Genomic DNA, 17453 nt, shown 5'->3' with positions numbered 1-17453 from the left:
CTTTCGCTATTGGGTTAGCTATATACTTCACATCTTATTATTTTANCTAGATCTTTTGTCTGATCTTCTCTTTCTAGATCTTTTGTCTAATCTTCTCTTTCTAGATCTTTTGTCTAATCTTTCGTTATTGGGTTAGCTATATACTTCACATCTTATTATTAAAATAATGATGTTGATATCAGTATCAAAAATTTTAATTTACAGATATATGAAATATATGTCTAGCCANCAGTATCAAAAATTTTAATTTACAGATATATGAAATATATGTTGCTAGCCAATATATTTTGAATATAGCTTCAACTTTCCAATTTTAAAATTCAAATTGATGACTTAAAATACCATTCTTCAAATGCTTTATATAAGTAACATTCTTTCAAATGCTTTATATAAGTAACATTCTTNAACTTTCCAAAATATATTTTGAATATAGCTTCAACTTTCCAATTTTAAAATTCAAATTGATGACTTGAAATACCATTCTTCAAATGCTTTATATAAGTACATTCATTACCCTAACGTTTTGGTGTCAGTTACCCATGATACAAATTTAGATCTTCACACCATTTCATCTAAAATTCTAGAAAATACTCATCAATATCTTTGAAATGTTTACAAGCGTCTAGTTATATTGCGACTTAAAATAGTGTTCTAATCCCACCTTGAATACGTGTACACAATGTTTTCAGGAATAGTACATATCAATCCATAAATTGAAAACTCGATTTCAGTCAACAAATTGCGGTTTGTAGCCTAAAAAGCCAGTTCACAATTCAAACAGCTTTTATTGAACTGTTGGGATGAGGGATGTTAGAATCTAATCTCGAGTTCCAAACGTTATCTTACAGATTTTCTCTTCTATAANAAATTTAGATCTTCACACCATTTCATCTAAAATTCTAGAAAACTCATCAATATCTTTGAAATGTTTACAAGCGTCTAGTTACATTGCGACTTAAAATAGTGTTCTAATCCCACCTTGAAAACGTGTACACAATGTTTTCAGGAATAGTACATATCAATCCATAAATTGAAAACTCAATTTCAGTCTAACAAATGGCGGTTTGTAGCCTAAAAAGCCAGTTCACATTCAAACAGCTTTTATTGAACTGTTGGGATGAGGGATGTTAGAATCTAATCTCGAGTTCCAAACACTTAACAGGAGCCAAAAGAGATGTATGAAAATAATGAACATACAGAAAATTACCATTCTTTTGCTCGTCGAACGAGCTTATGCAAAATGTTATAAACCAAGCAACAATGAAACAACCTCTCCATCCTAAATAATAAAACAAACAAAAAAATACAGAACTTTTTTTTTACTAACACAATCCAACTCCTATGACACAATCCCAAAGTTATTGCTGAATATTTCCATTGCAGAGCTCCAAAGAAGCCTAACGCATCGACCGAATGTGAAAGNCAACAATGAAACAACCTCTCCATCCTAAATAATAAAACAAAACAAAAATACAGAATTTTTTTTTTTTTGCCAACACAATCCAACTCCTATGACACAATCCCAAAGTTATTGCTGAATATTTCCATGGCAGAGCTCCAAAGAAGCCTAACGCATCGACCGAATGTGAATGGCAGCACGAGGGCATCACAATCCATGACATTAGTTTTGCCTTATCACTTTAACTATAACGAGTCTTTTGAAAATCTGGAGTTGACATTATTGCACCAACAGCAAAATCCCAGTCCCAACCAAAAAATGAAATATTTCCAAAATTCTACGGGTGGCCCACTTAACCATTTTAAGTCGCACATGTAACTTGCCACACTGTAACCTACGAGTTATTTGTTGATATGATAGTCTGTTTCTCTTTTGAAAAAGTCAAATATCACAAGCAGCCTTGAACACATGCAAGACGAATTATGGAATANAATATTTCCAAAATTCTACGGGTGGCCCACTTAACCATTTTACTTCACACATGTAACTTGCCACACTGTAACCTACGAGTTATTTGTTGATATGATATTGTCTGTTTCTCTTTTGAAAAAGTCAAATATCACAAGCAGCCTTGAACACATGCAAGATGAATTATGGAACAAGACAGACAGATTATACAGTCATCCTAACAAATAAATAATAATAAACTATGTTAAGTTAATATTTAGTAACTAAAATATGAATGCAGAAATGATGACTATAGGTTAAGATATGCTTGCATTAGGAGCCAACAGAGATGTATCTGAGCTCAGGTGGAGCTTTATACATCAGAGCCACTCGTGCAAAATTCTAAGAATGGTTATGGAAAGAGAAGCACTCACCTGAAACATCAACACCTACCTTAGCAACAAGCAGTTTGGAGATTATCCGCCTGCCTCTATAAAAAAAACATTCACACAACTACATTAATCTCAAGCCCGAGCATGATTATAATCCTCCAGGTAACACTATATTAGATAAAAAGGAGCAAGCAAAGAGGTCTCTTGCCCAAGAAAGTGAACAACCTACCTCTTTGGTCTCCAATTCAAGAATCCAGCCATGGAACAAAATTAAAACACTAAGATCACAATTCCCATTACATAAAATGCTCAATGCCGAATTTCTCAGTAAGGACGAGATCGATTTCCGCCGTGCTGATGTCTATCAGGTCCAGAGGCTCCATCCCTATAGCTATCTCTGCGCCTATCCCCACCACCTCCATATCCGCCTCTACCACCACCACTGTACATGAAATTGAAGTACAAAATAAGTTCTAAAGCATAATAATTATACAAATAATATAAGTGAACGCACATCCAGACAATTGAAGTATTTAAAGAATGTGTAGCATTCTAAACAAAAACATGTTCTAAATGTAACAGACAAGTATTTCTATAATCAATTGTACGTTGTTAGAGGAGATTTTCAATCCTCCTTTTCGTGATAAAGGAAGGGTTCTTTGGCAGTCTTGTTTTTTTGGCTTTGTTATGGGCTATTTCGCACAATCTTTGGAGGACCTTTTTGTTTTTTATTAGGTTTAACTCATCCTTGTGGGCATTTGTTAATAAAATTATTTGTAGTTACCAACTTAGTATGATTCTTCTGGATTGGAGCTCTTTAGTATAATTGGGCATGAAGGTTACTTTGATTTCTCAGGCTTCTTTTTTGTATCTACCCTCACCTCACACTCAAGAACAAGGAAATGGTAACCTACTAAAAAAAATTAGCCCAGTTGGAATTTATGGAAGAAATGACACAATCACAAAAAGAATTTTGAAAGAACAGAATCAAATAATTCATCCTAAACACAAAAAATGACAGGCTAATTTAATTCAAAGCCTAATTTTAAAATATGTTTGGGTTTCAGAGAAAAAAACAAGCAAGAACTAGTGCAGTACAAATTTCAGGATATATGCATGCGTTAACTTTACTTGGACTTGTTTATTTGTTTTGAAAGAATAATGGCAAAGCAAGTACCCATGGTTGTATGTAGGTGGAGCCCTCGGTGCAGACTTCTCAGCCATTGCAACACTGATGTTATAGCCTCTCAAATCATAATCTGAGAATAAAAAAACAAGATCATCCAAAAATGATACATAGAAAAGTTCAAACTAAAATTAAAACCATAATAGCTATTATTGGTTCTGTAATACTATAGGAACACAGTAGTTACTGTTATAGAAACCGCCAGCAGAATGCGCTGCTTGGGGATCTTCATATGATACACATGCATCGCCTTTGTTATTTCCCATCTCATCTGTATATATTTTAATGTTCCAAGGCCACTGATCCTTGTAGCCCCTCTTCTGCTTAATTCTTCCAATCTTCAAATTAAAAATGCAAAAAAATGCTTCAGTTAAACAGTTAATTATCTGATGCCAAATGCAAAAGGCAACGCTGAAAAACGATCCTTCAGCACTTCGAGAAACCAAAACCACTTTATATCCAATAAGAGTATGCTAGACCTACAAGACCTTCCTTATCATTAACACTTGTCTCAATCAGAAGTCAAAACATAACTTCTAAACATGAAAAGACAACTCATTTAGAAAATAGATGAATGTATACCCATTATTTTTAAAAAAAATGAAATAACCATTAGGAATGCCACATATCGCGACACATTTTAAAGAAGACAGAATATCTATCACAAACAATTGCCACATAACCAAAAGTAACTTTCTAGACATGGAAATATATTTTGAAAGTTTATAAATTGTCTAATATAGAATTAACAATCACATGGTACCGACACTTTTCAATAAAGATAGAATACCAAAAGCAACAGAATAGAACTGAATAGCAGCTTACTTACTTGACCAATTCCACCAAATAGTTCTCTCAATTCATCAATTGTCACATCTGTTGGCAAATTAGAAACATAGATTCTAGAGTTATCACACGAATCATCACAATTATCATCGCACTGTTTAACTTGCGCTGGCTCTGCTGCCGGTGTACTTCCATAACCGCCACCTCTACCACCACCAGTATTATAGCTTCCTCCTCCTCTACCACCAGAATTATAGCCACCTCTACCACCTGCATTGTAGCCGCCGTCATATCCAGCTGATGGTCCACCCCGACCGGCAGAACTCCGCCCATCACCTAGACTATCACCACCATAGCCACCAGATGGACCACCATAAGTTGGAGGGTATGTAGTTCCACTGTAGCTTGCAGGAGGAGGAACTGCATCAGTCCCGTAATCTGCACTTCCACCATGGTAAGATGGTGGATAAGAGCCAGCAAGGCCACCAGATGAGGGTGCCGAGGAAGGGGGAACCTGACTGTAACCACTATCTTCTCCTCCCTGGTGACCACCGTACGAGTTACCACCTCTGTTCCCTCCTTCATTTCGGCCTCCATCATGAGTTCCACTTCGACCACCATGAAAACTACCACCCCTGCCATTACGATTACCACCGTAACCCCCATCACCTCCACCTCTATTGTAACCCCCATCACCTCCACCTCTATTATAACCACCATCAGCTCCACCTCTATTAAAACCACCACCACCACCGCCGCTAGCACCCCCAGGTGAGGGTGCACCACACTTATTACACTCCACTCTCCTAGCAAAGTTCAAATTCCCGCAGCTATATGGCAAAAAAAAAAACACAAAAACATAGTTTTAACTATAAACTTGTAGAAAACAAACATAAGACAAGTTCCGTACATAAATGTCTAAAATTTCTGCATTTAAGAATGGGAGCCGTTCAGTGTACCCATGAAAATAAACTAGAACAAAAGAAGTCAATAATAAACGAAGAAAGGACAAGCCATACCCAGGATTAGGGCAGACCCAATCACCATCTCTGCCGCTTCCGCCACGACCACCTCCGCCACCACGTCCACTGCCTCGCCCTCCGCGATCTCCTCCTTGATAACCCCCTCCGCCACTGCCACCTATATCGCATCAAAACGCAGACAAAGAAATTGAGGCGTGGAAGAGCTTGCAACTTTTTAGGGGAAAACAAAAACAATTCACTATTAGTTTCACAATTAGATCCGATCGCTGAAAATTTCAGTACCAAGTACAAGTCACACCCATCTAAGAGCAAAAATAAAGCTTTACAAATCAATTCAAAAAACTAAAACATGTCGAACAAACAGTTAAAAGAAAGTCTTCCGATCAGACTTATAAATAAAGTATAAATAATTCCTAGGTTTTTTCTTACCAAGAAACTTCATTTCACCCACGGANAAGACATATAGAATTGAGAAGATGAGATTGAAAAAATCCTAAAAACAAAAAGAAAAATAAAAAAAAATCTAAGAACACAAGAGAAGTACATACCTCGACCACCGTAGCCTCCACCTCCGCCGCCACCTCGTCCACCAAAGCCTCTACCGCCGCCGACTCCCCGGCCTCCGCCTCCATATCCACCGTCACCACCTTTTCCACCATAACCACCACCACCACCGTATCCACCACCACCCCCAGGGGCACCGTAAGACGGAGGAGCAGCGTCTCCTCCTTGATCGTACATCCCAGACATTAGCTTTTTTTAGGGCTAACTCGAGAGAGAGAGAGAGAGACGTTATAGAGGACTTGGTATTAGGGTTGAATCATTTATGTGACCGTATAGAACCTACGCGACTTGAAGATAAAGTTTCCATTCCATTGACTTGGGCCGGCCCAGTTTAATGGATACAACAAATTCATTTCAATAATTTAATAAACAATTAAACCAAAATCCTAATATTTCATTTTATTTTCGCATTCAAATTTTAAAAATTTTAATGGTTAAATTACATGTTTTTCATTTTTTTTTCTAAATTTGAGAAAACCTACAACTAAATAAATTAATTTTCGAGATACAAACGTGGATCCTCAAGCTCATCACCCTGGTACCACTGCTCGGAATAAGAAAAATGTTGTCCTTTCACTGTAGCCGATTTAGTGACGGGCTACCTAGTGATTTATATCCCTCATTGCACACTCTCTATCTATATTTGTCTACGTCCAATCAAATAGCAGCGAGCATGGACATAAGCCAAAGCCAGCATTTCCCACGTAAGTCAAACTCGACTCTCCACAATAGTATGATATTGTCCAAGTTATCTTGGCTTTGCTTTGGGCTTCCCAAAATGCCTTATAAGAATCGAGTTAGTATTCCTTACTTATAAATCCATGATTATTCCTAAATTAATGGACGTGGGACCCAACACCAGACCCGCTGGGCTTTTATTTCCCCTCCCAGTAGGGTAGGCCTTTAGCGTTCTGCGGTTTCCCTCTGCTCAGATTTCCCGTTGTTCTAGCTTTTCTCCTTTCGCATTACTTCCCTCTCCACTTTAATGGCTTCCGGTTCCGGAGATAGATCGTCGCTCGATCCAGCCAGCTCCGACGACTCGGAAAGCCTCCAACTGAGCCTATAAGGATCCCCACAGTCGAAGAGATTCGCGGCCAAGATATTTGGAACAACTGTGCAGTTCGCAGTGTTGTTAGTGGAGTCATCGGTAGGGCAGCCAGTTTCTTTCTATTTCTTGTTCTGTTTCCTTTAAATACAATTTTCTTGTTCCTTTTTGTAAATTCTTCCCCGCGTTCTTACTCATATACTCTGCTCTAGCTTCTCTCGCCATCAGCGAAACATATCTTAGTTGTTTTGATCGAATACAACAGTGATTGTGATCTATCTTAGTTTTAGAATGAGATCGTTGATGATGAAAGTCACACATTGGCTAATTTAGAAAAGAATCATGGATTTATGATCGAACAATACTCCTTCTCTATTGGTGTAAGGCTTTTTGGGAGCCCAAAGCAAAGTATAGATATGATATTTAGAGATATATTTTAATAATTAGTTAGGGAGTATCTATAAAACGTGGTAAACATTAGATCATACTTTCTATCTCAATTCTATTTCTATTTTTCATTCTTAACACAAAGCCACGAGAGTTTATACTCAAAGTGAACAATATCATACCATTGTGGAAAATCGTATTCATCTAACAAAGATGAATTTATGTAGTTCGAAAGTATTTATAATGGAAAAAACACAACAGATGCTTATAAACTCACAAATCTTTCTCAGGTAAACATTGCTACTGTACTGTGTAGAGGTTGTGTATGCTGCCTTATCATAATTTTTGAGTTATTATTACATTACTTTTCTTTCTTTGACTATGATGTTAGGAATTTTGGACCTCTAAAATGATGTGATATTGTCCATTTTAGGCATAAGCTCTCGTGTTTTTGTTTAGGCTTCTTCAAAAGGCCTCAACCAATGGAGATGTAACTTATGATTATTCTCTAAATTAGCCAATGTGAGACTCTCTCTCGTCATAGGAGATCTTTACCTATACCTATAGACCATTGGTCACGTCTGTTCCGAAATATTTGCAGGTGTGGGCTTGGATTATTCCTGGGTTATTTTTGGGTGCATTGGACAATCCATTGATGCAAGACGAGATGTCTGCTAAACAGCAATTTTGTTTATACTGCAAAACAGATGGGACGGCGTAGTTGGGGTTCTGAAAAGCGTTTGCAGCAGAATGTGTTGTAGAAAAGGTATCGATTTCGTGTCTTGTGCACATGATCGTTTTTTCCCCTCTCATTCCGGGCCTGTGATTTTATGGGATCTAATTCTTCATCCATCTGTATAGGCTCGAGATAAACATGATAGAACCAATAGAGCAGTCGCTGGTTGTGTAACTGGCGGTTCAATATCAGCTAAGCTAAAGGTAGGCCTTCTCACCCTTGTATCCAAATACTTACCTTATGCGTCAATTAAATGTGATATCACACATCGGTTGGAGAGAGGAACGAAACATTCTTTATAAGGGTGTAGAAATCTCTCTCTAGCAGATGCGTTTTAAAAACCTTGAGGGGAAACCCAAAATGAAAAGCCCAATGAAGACAATATATGCTAGCGGTGGGCTTGAATTGTTACAAATGGTATCAGAGCTAGATACCAGGCGGTGTGTCAGCGAGAACGCTGAACTCCGAACGAGGTGGATTGTGAGATCCCACATCTGTTGGGGAGGAGAACGAAACATTCTTTATAAGGGTGTAGAAATCTTTCCTTAGCAAACGCATTTAGTCAAAACATTCTAGCTATCCTTTTAGATTATAGAATTGCCTAAAAGGGTGTACCGAAACAAATAGATTAAGCAGAAAGAACAATTTGAGGAGAGAGATTCTTTGAACTGAGGAACCTTAATCACTTATGTTTTTCAAATTCTCTTTATGGTTGGGAATAGAACATACATTTGATGTGTTAGGATTAGATTTGATTTGGATTAGATTGGATTATTTGGATTAGATTTGATTTAGTTATTTGAATTAGATTTAGTCATATCGGATTTGATTAGGTAACGGATAGCCAATTTTATTCTTCAATTGATAGTGAGATTACTCCCTCCATTCCTAACATTTTGGTATCGGAGCCTAATTGGACCTGGAAGAAGAAATACACATGTTTGAGAGGAAAAACACTGAACAAATGGTAAGTGATTCAGGAAGCTTTGCTACAACATGTGTTCCTAAATTCGATGGAGACTACGAGCATTGGAGTTTGGTCATGGAAAATCTCTTGCGTTCCAAGGAATATTGGAGTGCTATTCAATTTGGTTTTGAGGAACCAAAAGGAAACGAAGCACTAAACGTAGCCCAGCAAAAGGAAATCAATGAAGCAAGGCTCAAAGATCTCAGAGCAAAGACTTATCTCTTTCAATCCATTAATAAGAGTATTCTGAAAACTATCATTCAAAAGGATACTTCCAAGCAATTGTGGAATTCAATGAAACTTAAGTATCAAGGAAATGCTAGAGTGAAGCGAGCCCAGCTACAACGAATTCGCAGAACATTCGAAACTTTAGAGATGAAAGCAGGAGAAGGTATTTCTGAGTATTTTTCGAGAGTTATGTCTACTGCTAATGACATGAGGAATTGCGGAGAAGATATGCCAGATGTCAAAATTGTTGAGAAAATACTTCGAAGTCTCACCGATAAATTCAACTTCGTAGTATGCTCAATTGAAGAATCCAAGGACATTGACCAATTAATAGTCGATGAATTACAGGCATCTTTACTTGTACATGAACAAAAGGTGATTGATAAGAGGAGTGAAGAGCAGGTTCTGCAGGTGGAGAATGCACAAGGGTATAGACAAGGAAGAGACAGAGGGACATTGGAGAGAGGAAGAGGTTACACTAGAGGTAGATCTTTTGTGAATCGGTCGGTCATCAACTGTTTTTGATGTGGAAAGCAAGGACATTACCAATTTGAATGTCCGGGCTTAGAAAAAGAAGCTGTCATTTATGCTCAATTTGACAAGGAGGAAGAACTGCTATTGATAGTGTACACAAAGAAAAGTAAAGTTGAAAAAGAAGGCATTTGGTTTCTCGATTCCGGGTGCTCAAATCATATGACAGGGGACAAAACATGGTTCGTTGAGCTTGACGAAAGTTTCAAACACACTGTCAGGTTGGGAAATAGCTCAAAATTGGCAGTTGAAGGAAGAGGCAGTGTCAGATTCGAAGTTGAAGGTATCACACAAACCGTGACAAATGTCTACTATGTCCCCAATCTCACCAACAATTTGCTAAGCATAGGGCAGCTACAGGAGAAGCGCTTGGTGATCTTAATCAAATAAGGAACCTGCAGAATCTATCATCAACAAAGGGGCCTGATAATGAACACACAAATGATGGCGAATCGCATGTTCTCAGTCCATCCAAAGATGAAGCCATTGATTGACAAATGTTTGAAAAAATAGAAGATGAAGACTTGGAGGTCCAGAATGTGGCGACGGAGGTAGCAAAAGCAGAGGAGATAAAAGAGAAGGAGGTCACCTGTGAAAGCAAAAAGAAGTTAGAAGAAGATGCAGCTAGGAGGATGGAAGAATTAATTCAGAAGAATGTTGAAGAAAGACTAAACTCTGAAGAGACTAAATTAGAAATACAGACGCGAATAGAATAGAGGAAGGACGCAAGAAGTTGTATGATGATGTTGATGTGCAGCTTGAGAAAGAGAAAGAAGTAGCAGCTGTACAAGACAAAAAGAAGAACAAGCACATAAAGAGAGAGAAGAGCTAGATAAAATGCTGGAAGAGAATAGGAGAATGGTAGAAAAAGCTAAGCGACGATTAGCTCTGGAGCTGCAGCGGAAGGAAGAAGAATTATATTGTGAGCTCGAGTTGATTCAGAGACAAAAAGAGGAGGCTGCAAAGGAAAATACTTTCTCTGGCTCTTTGGCTGAAGCAAGCTCTCCTAGCTCGAATAATGTGAGGAATAAGAGACCATCAGTCTGGATGAGAGACTATACAATAGGAGAAGATTTTTGTGAAGAAGATGATGAAGCAGTCTGGATGAGAGACTATGCAATAGGAGAAATTTTCTGTAAAGAAGATGATGAAGCTCATTCGGCCATGTTTACCACTACTAGACCTGTAAACTTTGAAGACACATTGATTTAAAGACGCATTGAAGAGTGAGAAATGGAGGCAAGCCATAGATATGGAGCAATAAACAGAAATGACACATGGGTATTGATGAGGTTACCTCATGGTGGAATCTGTTATGAGGTCGTAGATATAAACTGATTACTTCAGTTTAAGGGAGGGATTGTTAGGATTAGATTTGATTAGGATTAGATTTGATTTGGATTAGATTTGATTTAGTCATACCAGATTTAGTCATATCGGATTTGATTATGTAACGGCTACATAATAGCCAATTTTATTCTTCAATAGATAGTGAGATTACTCCCTCCATTCCTAATATGATGAGTGTTTACAGGAAGTATTAAAAATTTTCTACACGGTCTTCTCAAGTTAAACCCACCGACAGTTCTCCTAAATAAATTACAAACTATTTTTCTATAATGATAAGTTATTAAGTCAAGCTTATCCTCACAAAAATGTCTTTCTTGTCTTTTGAAAAGAAATGGTGTGTTATTAGGTATCCTAGGAGGAGGTCATATTTTGGTAAGTCAAATCCTTAGTGGGTTAACCTCAAAACAGTGATCGAGAGTAAACACCCAAAATTTACCTGGTAGTGACACATACCGCGAATATTATAGGTTTAAAAGTAAGGAATATCATCTTTATTGATTATAGGTTTAAAAGTTTAAAAGTAAGGAATATCGTCTTCATTGATGTGAGACATTTTGAAGAAACTAAAAGCAAAGTCATGAGAGCTTATGCTCAAAGTGGACAATATCATACCATTGTGGATATCTGCCTCACATGGTATCAGAGTCATACTCTTAACTTAGTCATATCTATAGAATCCTCAAGTGTCGAATAAAGGGTATGTTTTGTTTGAGGGCTCCAGAAAAAGAGTTGAGCCGCTGTTTGAGGGTTCTATAGGTGGCTTCAAAGGAGACTCTATAGTGTACTTTGTTTGAGTATGGGTGGCCTCAGGCGAGACTCTATAATGTATTTTGTTTGAGGGGAGGGGAGGGGAGGATTGTTGAGGATTATTGGGAGATTAGTTCAACGCTGGCTTAATTAACAGAAAGATCATGAGTTTATAAGTAAGGAATACCATCTCCATTGTTATGAGTTGGTTTAGGAAAACCAAAAGCACAAAGTCACGGCAGCTTATACTTAAAGTGAATAATATTATATCATTGTAGAGGTCTGTGATTCCTAACACCAAATGTACGTATTTTTTATTTTTAACATGGAGAAATTATAGGACAGTAGAAGAAGAGTTCTGGTAAAGCTTTAGAAGCAATCTCATAAAACATTATATTGTCTGAATTTCAGGTGGCCCAAAGGCAGGTTGTGCTGGTTGTGCGTACTAATTAATATAAAGTTCTATTATTAATTATTGACGTATTAATTAATTTATACTCGTTTAATTCTTTGCTGTAATTAAATAAAATTGTTTAATTAAGCATTGTACTTTTATTTAACGTTTAATGTAATTTTTATTTAAATTAATCAATTAATTAATATAACACTAAACATCAATTTGTTCGCTTATATTTTATTAATTATTTAAAATATTCATCACTAAAAGTTGTAAAACATACCTATATTATACAATATATATATATATATATATATAATTAATTAAAAGTATTTAATAAATATTAAATTATTTTATATTTTATATGTAACTATTTAATTTTTTAGTTTTTATACACAATTTTTTTTAATAAACAAATATATTTAATATGTTCGAATATGTACGTTAATTATCCTAGATAGATATTTAATATTCGTCATATAAATATTATTTTTAAAATAAACAAAATTTATGGGTTACCGAGTAAATGGCACATGGGCTAAAGTATTTTAAAATATTTGTGAAATTAAGATTCCAAAGGAATATATGCTTTAAATTTTTAAATTTTAAAAAATGAATATTATATCTTTTAATAAATTTTTTTATCGAATCACTTATTATTAACAAAGCTAGTGAGCATATAATGTCCGAAGTAATTCTAGTAAATAAATTAAAAAAAAAAATTAAAATTTTAAAATAAGATATAAATTTTATAAATTAACAAATTTATAATTAAAAAAAAGACAAAAAAGGAAAATTCCTTCAAGTGGGTCCCACTGTGTGGAATTTTGTTTGTATGGTCACCATTGATTACCCGAGCTGAGTAAATCATATATCCGTCCTTCCCGAAATCACTCTCTCTTCAAATCAACTGTGACGACAAGAAGTGAAGTGAAGGGCAACGCCAAATTCTTTTCAATCCAGAGATGTCGTCGACCACCGAGAAACCCGAACTCGTCTGCGTCACCGGCGGCAGTGGCTGTATTGGATCCTGGCTCGTTCACCTCCTCCTCCTCCGCGGCTACTCCGTTCACGCCACCGTCCAAAATCTCAGTAACACTCCCATTTTCATCCCTTTCTTTCTCCGCCTTTCTGTTCATTTTCTTCAATATTTGCGGTTAAAACTTCCGGTTGCTGCTTATCATTTGTATCTGATTTCCGCATGTTAACGAATGGATGGTTTGGATGTTTGATTGACAAATGCAGAGGATGAGAACGAAACGAAGCATCTGGAGGCTTTAGAAGGAGCGGAGGCTCGTCTTCGTCTCTTCCAAATTGACCTCCTCGATTATGACTCCATTGCCGCCGCCGTCTCTGGTTGCTCCGGCGTCTTCCACGTTGCGTCTCCCTGCATTGTTGACCCTGTAGAAGATCCTGAGGTGCGATATTATCTCACGAGCACTAGAAATGCAAGTTCTATTTTATGCTTTGAGGTCATAGTTTATAGAAAATTACACTCGGATTATATGTGTAGAGGGATTTACTGGATCCAGCTATCAAAGGAACCATCAATGTCCTGACGGCGGCTAAGGAGGCTGGGGTACAACGCGTAGTGGTAACTTCTTCTATTTCCTCCATGATTCCGAACCCGAACTGGCCAGAGAATGTTGTAATAAATGAAGAATGCTGGACAGATATTGATTACTGCAAGCAAAAGGGGGTGAGTGCTTTACATGCTTTGAATCTTTACTCCGGCTTGAAAACTAACGATCTGAAGCTCGTATTGATAGTGCATGTTCACTTTTCCCCAATCAATCTGAAGCTCGTAGTTTCATGACATTTTCTATGAATTTCTTGAATCTATTTGTCAACCAAAGTCCACGAGACGGAGTTCGCTGGTGATTGCTTAATAGTTGGGATTTGAGAATGTAGCCAGATTTTCTAATTTCCCTTCTATATTTGGATTTTTTTTTCATCTTCTTGCAGCTGTGGTATTCAGTTTCGAAAACTCTAGCAGAAAAGGCTACTTGGGATTTTGCCAAGGAGAAAGGATTGGATGTGGTGGTGATTAATCCAGGCACAGTGATGGGCCCTGTGTTTCCTCCCAGAATTAATGCTAGCATGCAAATGCTTTTAAAACTTCTCAAGGGTAATTTCTCTCTTGATTTATAGAATACTCTCTTCAAATTGCAGACTTGCAGTTCAATTTCGACTTTAACAAATTGCAGCTAAAAATTCCAGTATATGAAGAAATTGATTTGCAGCAGGGTAGTTGTTGAACAGTTTAGTTGGAAATAAACTCACAATTTTCTTTCTCATCCAACTTTAAAATCACTCTTAGCTTGTTTGATGGCTTCCTAAATCTGTGTGTATCTTGAAGGTTTCCGTTTTCCATCGAGAAAAATCATATAACAATTCGTCAATTATGAAGTTTCTCACTGGCTTTTCTGTTCTTCGGCAGGGTGCAATGAGACATTTGAGGACGTCTTTATCGGAGTTGTGCATTTTAAAGATGTTGCATTAGCACATATTTTGGTGTATGAAAACAAAGCAGCAACAGGAAGACACTTTTGTGCTGAGGCCATAGCTGGTTACTCGGACTATGCTGCCAAGGTTGCTGAACTCTTCCCTCAGTATGAGGTGCCCAGGTAAGGGAATTCATGTGATCTTATCCACAACTACTTAATTAGTGAAAAGTGTCTGCCAAGTACTGTTACGATCGCATAACAACACACATTCGATCTAGATGAACACAAAGAACAGGACAGAGAAAATGCAAGCTAGAATATTCGTTAGAAGGTTTATATTGATGACTTCAAGCATGTAATTAATAGAGAATACAGAATGCAGAGAAAATGAAAGAGAAAACTAGTAGAGCTCTTTTGGCTGACTTTTAGCCCTTTCGATAGGGCAGCAAGGGGAATGCATGCTATTTCCATTTCTTCCCATCCTACCCAACCCAGCTATGTTGTCTCGTAGATAGCAAGGTCAGTTGATTGTTGTTCATGACAAGGCAAGGAAATTCCTCCTTTGCCCATACTTTGTTCTCGAACTATTACCTGTAGAATGAAGTCCCGTAGTCTTGGATATGTGGATACTCATTCTAAACCGCCTAGATCTCATATTTCCCACGAGATAGTGTTCCTTACTTATAAACTCATAATCNTTTTTTTTTTTTTTTTTTTTTTTTTTTTTTTTTTTTTTTTTTTTTTTTTTTTTTTTTATCATATACATAATCTGGCCTCTTGCTGCTATGCCCTTCATAAGTTCTCTTTCATCGGATCAGTTACTAGATTAACTTGGATTGGAGACGTTTTTGTATTGGTTCTCCAATCTGGGCACCCTGTTTCTTGAAAGGAAAGGAAGTTCAGTTTGATTTTCTAAAGGAAGACAGATCTTAATTTGGTTCTTGACCTATAATCTAAAAAAGTTTCTGAGATCTTCATAGCTCTCTCAACTTTTTAAGGCGTCGTACCCTTATTTCAGGTCGATAAAAGATACACAACCTGGTTTGGTGAGAACAAAAGATGGAGGTAAGAAGTTGATGAAGCTGGGGCTGGAATTCATCCCAATGGAACAAATCCTCAAGGACGCCGTTGAGGATCTTAAAAAGAAGGGATATATTTCCTGAATATGATCATCATATGCCATCTGTAAGTTCTCTTTTCAGTCACCTAGTCGAGTTCTATCGGTGTGACGAAGGAGACCGACCTTACATAAAAGTGTCTGAATGTCGTTGTTAACCGAAATGTCAAGGTTTGATTATGTCAGCCTTCTATGCCTCAGATTTCACTTAAAAATAAAATGAAGTGGTTTAGTTTCAAGATTTTATTATCAGATCATAAGTTATTTATACAGGTAATTGCAGTTTAATTAGTTAGGATCATATATATCTTATCGACGAGGAAATAACATTACGTATGATCGAATAAATATGTTATGATAAACTTAATTGCATCAATATTTTTGTTTGAAAAATTGTCTTGATCATACTAGTAAGCTAATTGAGGACAACATGTAATGTTGGAGATTTGATCCTTTGACCTTTTAGACTAATGTTTTGATTATTTTTAGATTGACTTTTTATGAAATTAAATTTAATATAATTTATTTATTATAGTTTAAATATAAATTAAATATCATTTTTGTACCTTAGATTTCATTATATTTTAATTTATTTATTTTAAATTTAATCATTAATGTTAATTTTAGTTCAAATTTATTAAATTATTATAGTTTATAAAGATATTATTAATGTAGACTATAATTTTCTTTTAAAGAAAAAAACAACAATAAAAATTTCATAAACTAAAATTAGATATCAGAAAATTAAAAAACTAAAATAAAAGAATCAAGAGTCCTTGAGAGATCATCCATACATGATTATCATAGGATGATATGATTAACGATCAGAAATTAGTACATTCCTACTTACACCCGCAGGCAATAAAAACCCATATCTTAGAAACCGAGGGTGGGTCCCACAACAATAATAATAATAATAATAATATAGCTCATAAGAGATAGGGTTTTGGAAATTATTATTAAAATTATGCAATTATTTTTAGGGTTATTCGGATGCCATTCTAGAAGGATTTAGTTGAGCTTGGTGTAATCAAGGCCGTTAAAACAAAATTAATCAACTGTCGAGATTTAGAACAAAATCAACAAAATCATATATTAAAATGATGTCTACTATAAGTAGACATATAGCATAATGCTCACATCCCACTTGAAAGTAAAATATCTATTCGTCGTCTAATTTCATATAATAGGTTAAATTAATAAAAATATCATTTAATTTACGATTTTGTTTCAAAAATATTTTTAAAAGTTTTAAATAGTTATAATAGTTTGTTTCAATAATACAAAGGTTTCAAAAATATACTTTTAGCTCTAAAAAATATTTTTAAAAAAATTAAAAATACATTTACTATTAGTTCCACGTTTCAAAATTATTTATGAACTTTGAAAAATAACCTTCTAGAATAATCTGGGTCGTTACAAATGGTATCAGAGCCAGACACCGGACGATGTATCAGCCTTTTTGTTGTTCTCCGAAGAGGATAGACATGAGGCAATGTGCTAGTAAGGAAAGAGTGCGGCCCTGAAGGGGGTGGATTGTAATGTCCCACGTTGGTTGGGGAGGAGAACAAAACATCATTTATAAGAGTGTGGAAACATTCCCCTAGCCGATGCGTTTTAAAGCCTTGAGGTAGTCCGAATGGGAAAGCCAAAAAAGACAATATCTGCTAGCGGTGGATCTGGGTCGTCATATAGATACATTTAAGATATATATATATATTCATTTATTTATCTTCGAAAGCAA

The 17453-nt window shown here is 36.1% G+C and overlaps 2 protein-coding genes and 2 long non-coding RNA genes across 5 annotated transcripts; 2 read left to right on the top strand and 2 right to left on the bottom strand.

Moving 5' to 3' along the window:
• Positions 1–1161: 1161 nt before the first annotated feature.
• On the bottom strand, positions 1162–1886 carry LOC111783054. The gene is made up of 2 exons (XR_002813269.1): positions 1439–1886; positions 1162–1270 (listed from the first exon to the last, which is right to left on the bottom strand). It is a non-coding gene; the product is annotated as an uncharacterized LOC111783054 (long non-coding RNA).
• Positions 1887–2030: 144 nt separating this feature from the next.
• On the bottom strand, positions 2031–6024 carry LOC111783053 (transcription initiation factor TFIID subunit 15b). 2 transcript variants are annotated; one of them, XR_002813267.1, is made up of 7 exons: positions 5742–6024; positions 5230–5350; positions 4254–5040; positions 3612–3762; positions 3416–3497; positions 2468–2680; positions 2031–2336 (listed from the first exon to the last, which is right to left on the bottom strand). XR_002813267.1 is itself a non-coding variant. In XM_023663929.1 (6 exons), the coding sequence occupies exons 1-6, from the start codon at positions 5941–5943 to the stop codon at positions 2563–2565; spliced, it is 1461 nt and encodes a 486-aa protein (XP_023519697.1). In that variant the 5' UTR covers positions 5944–6024; the 3' UTR covers positions 2380–2562. The 2 variants fall into 2 exon arrangements, 1 of the variants encoding a protein (XP_023519697.1); XM_023663929.1 differs by lacking the exon at positions 2031–2336 and having other exon boundaries at positions 2380–2680.
• Positions 6025–6690: 666 nt separating this feature from the next.
• LOC111783451 lies at positions 6691–12240 on the top strand. Its single transcript, XR_002813377.1, has 4 exons — positions 6691–6904; positions 7791–7955; positions 8051–8128; positions 12160–12240. It is a non-coding gene; the product is annotated as an uncharacterized LOC111783451 (long non-coding RNA).
• A 776-nt stretch (positions 12241–13016) lies between these two features.
• Positions 13017–15958, top strand: LOC111783576 (cinnamoyl-CoA reductase 1). The gene is made up of 6 exons (XM_023664503.1): positions 13017–13237; positions 13391–13563; positions 13659–13844; positions 14111–14273; positions 14586–14772; positions 15611–15958. The coding sequence occupies exons 1-6, from the start codon at positions 13111–13113 to the stop codon at positions 15753–15755; spliced, it is 981 nt and encodes a 326-aa protein (XP_023520271.1). The 5' UTR covers positions 13017–13110; the 3' UTR covers positions 15756–15958.
• The last annotated feature ends 1495 nt before the right edge of the window (positions 15959–17453 follow it).

Source organism: Cucurbita pepo, chromosome LG20, assembly GCF_002806865.2.
Source record: "Cucurbita pepo subsp. pepo cultivar mu-cu-16 chromosome LG20, ASM280686v2, whole genome shotgun sequence".
NCBI classification, from domain to species: Eukaryota; Viridiplantae; Streptophyta; class Magnoliopsida; order Cucurbitales; family Cucurbitaceae; genus Cucurbita; species Cucurbita pepo.
Note: the sequence above shows the minus strand (reverse complement) of the source record. Positions and strands in the feature narration are given on the sequence as shown.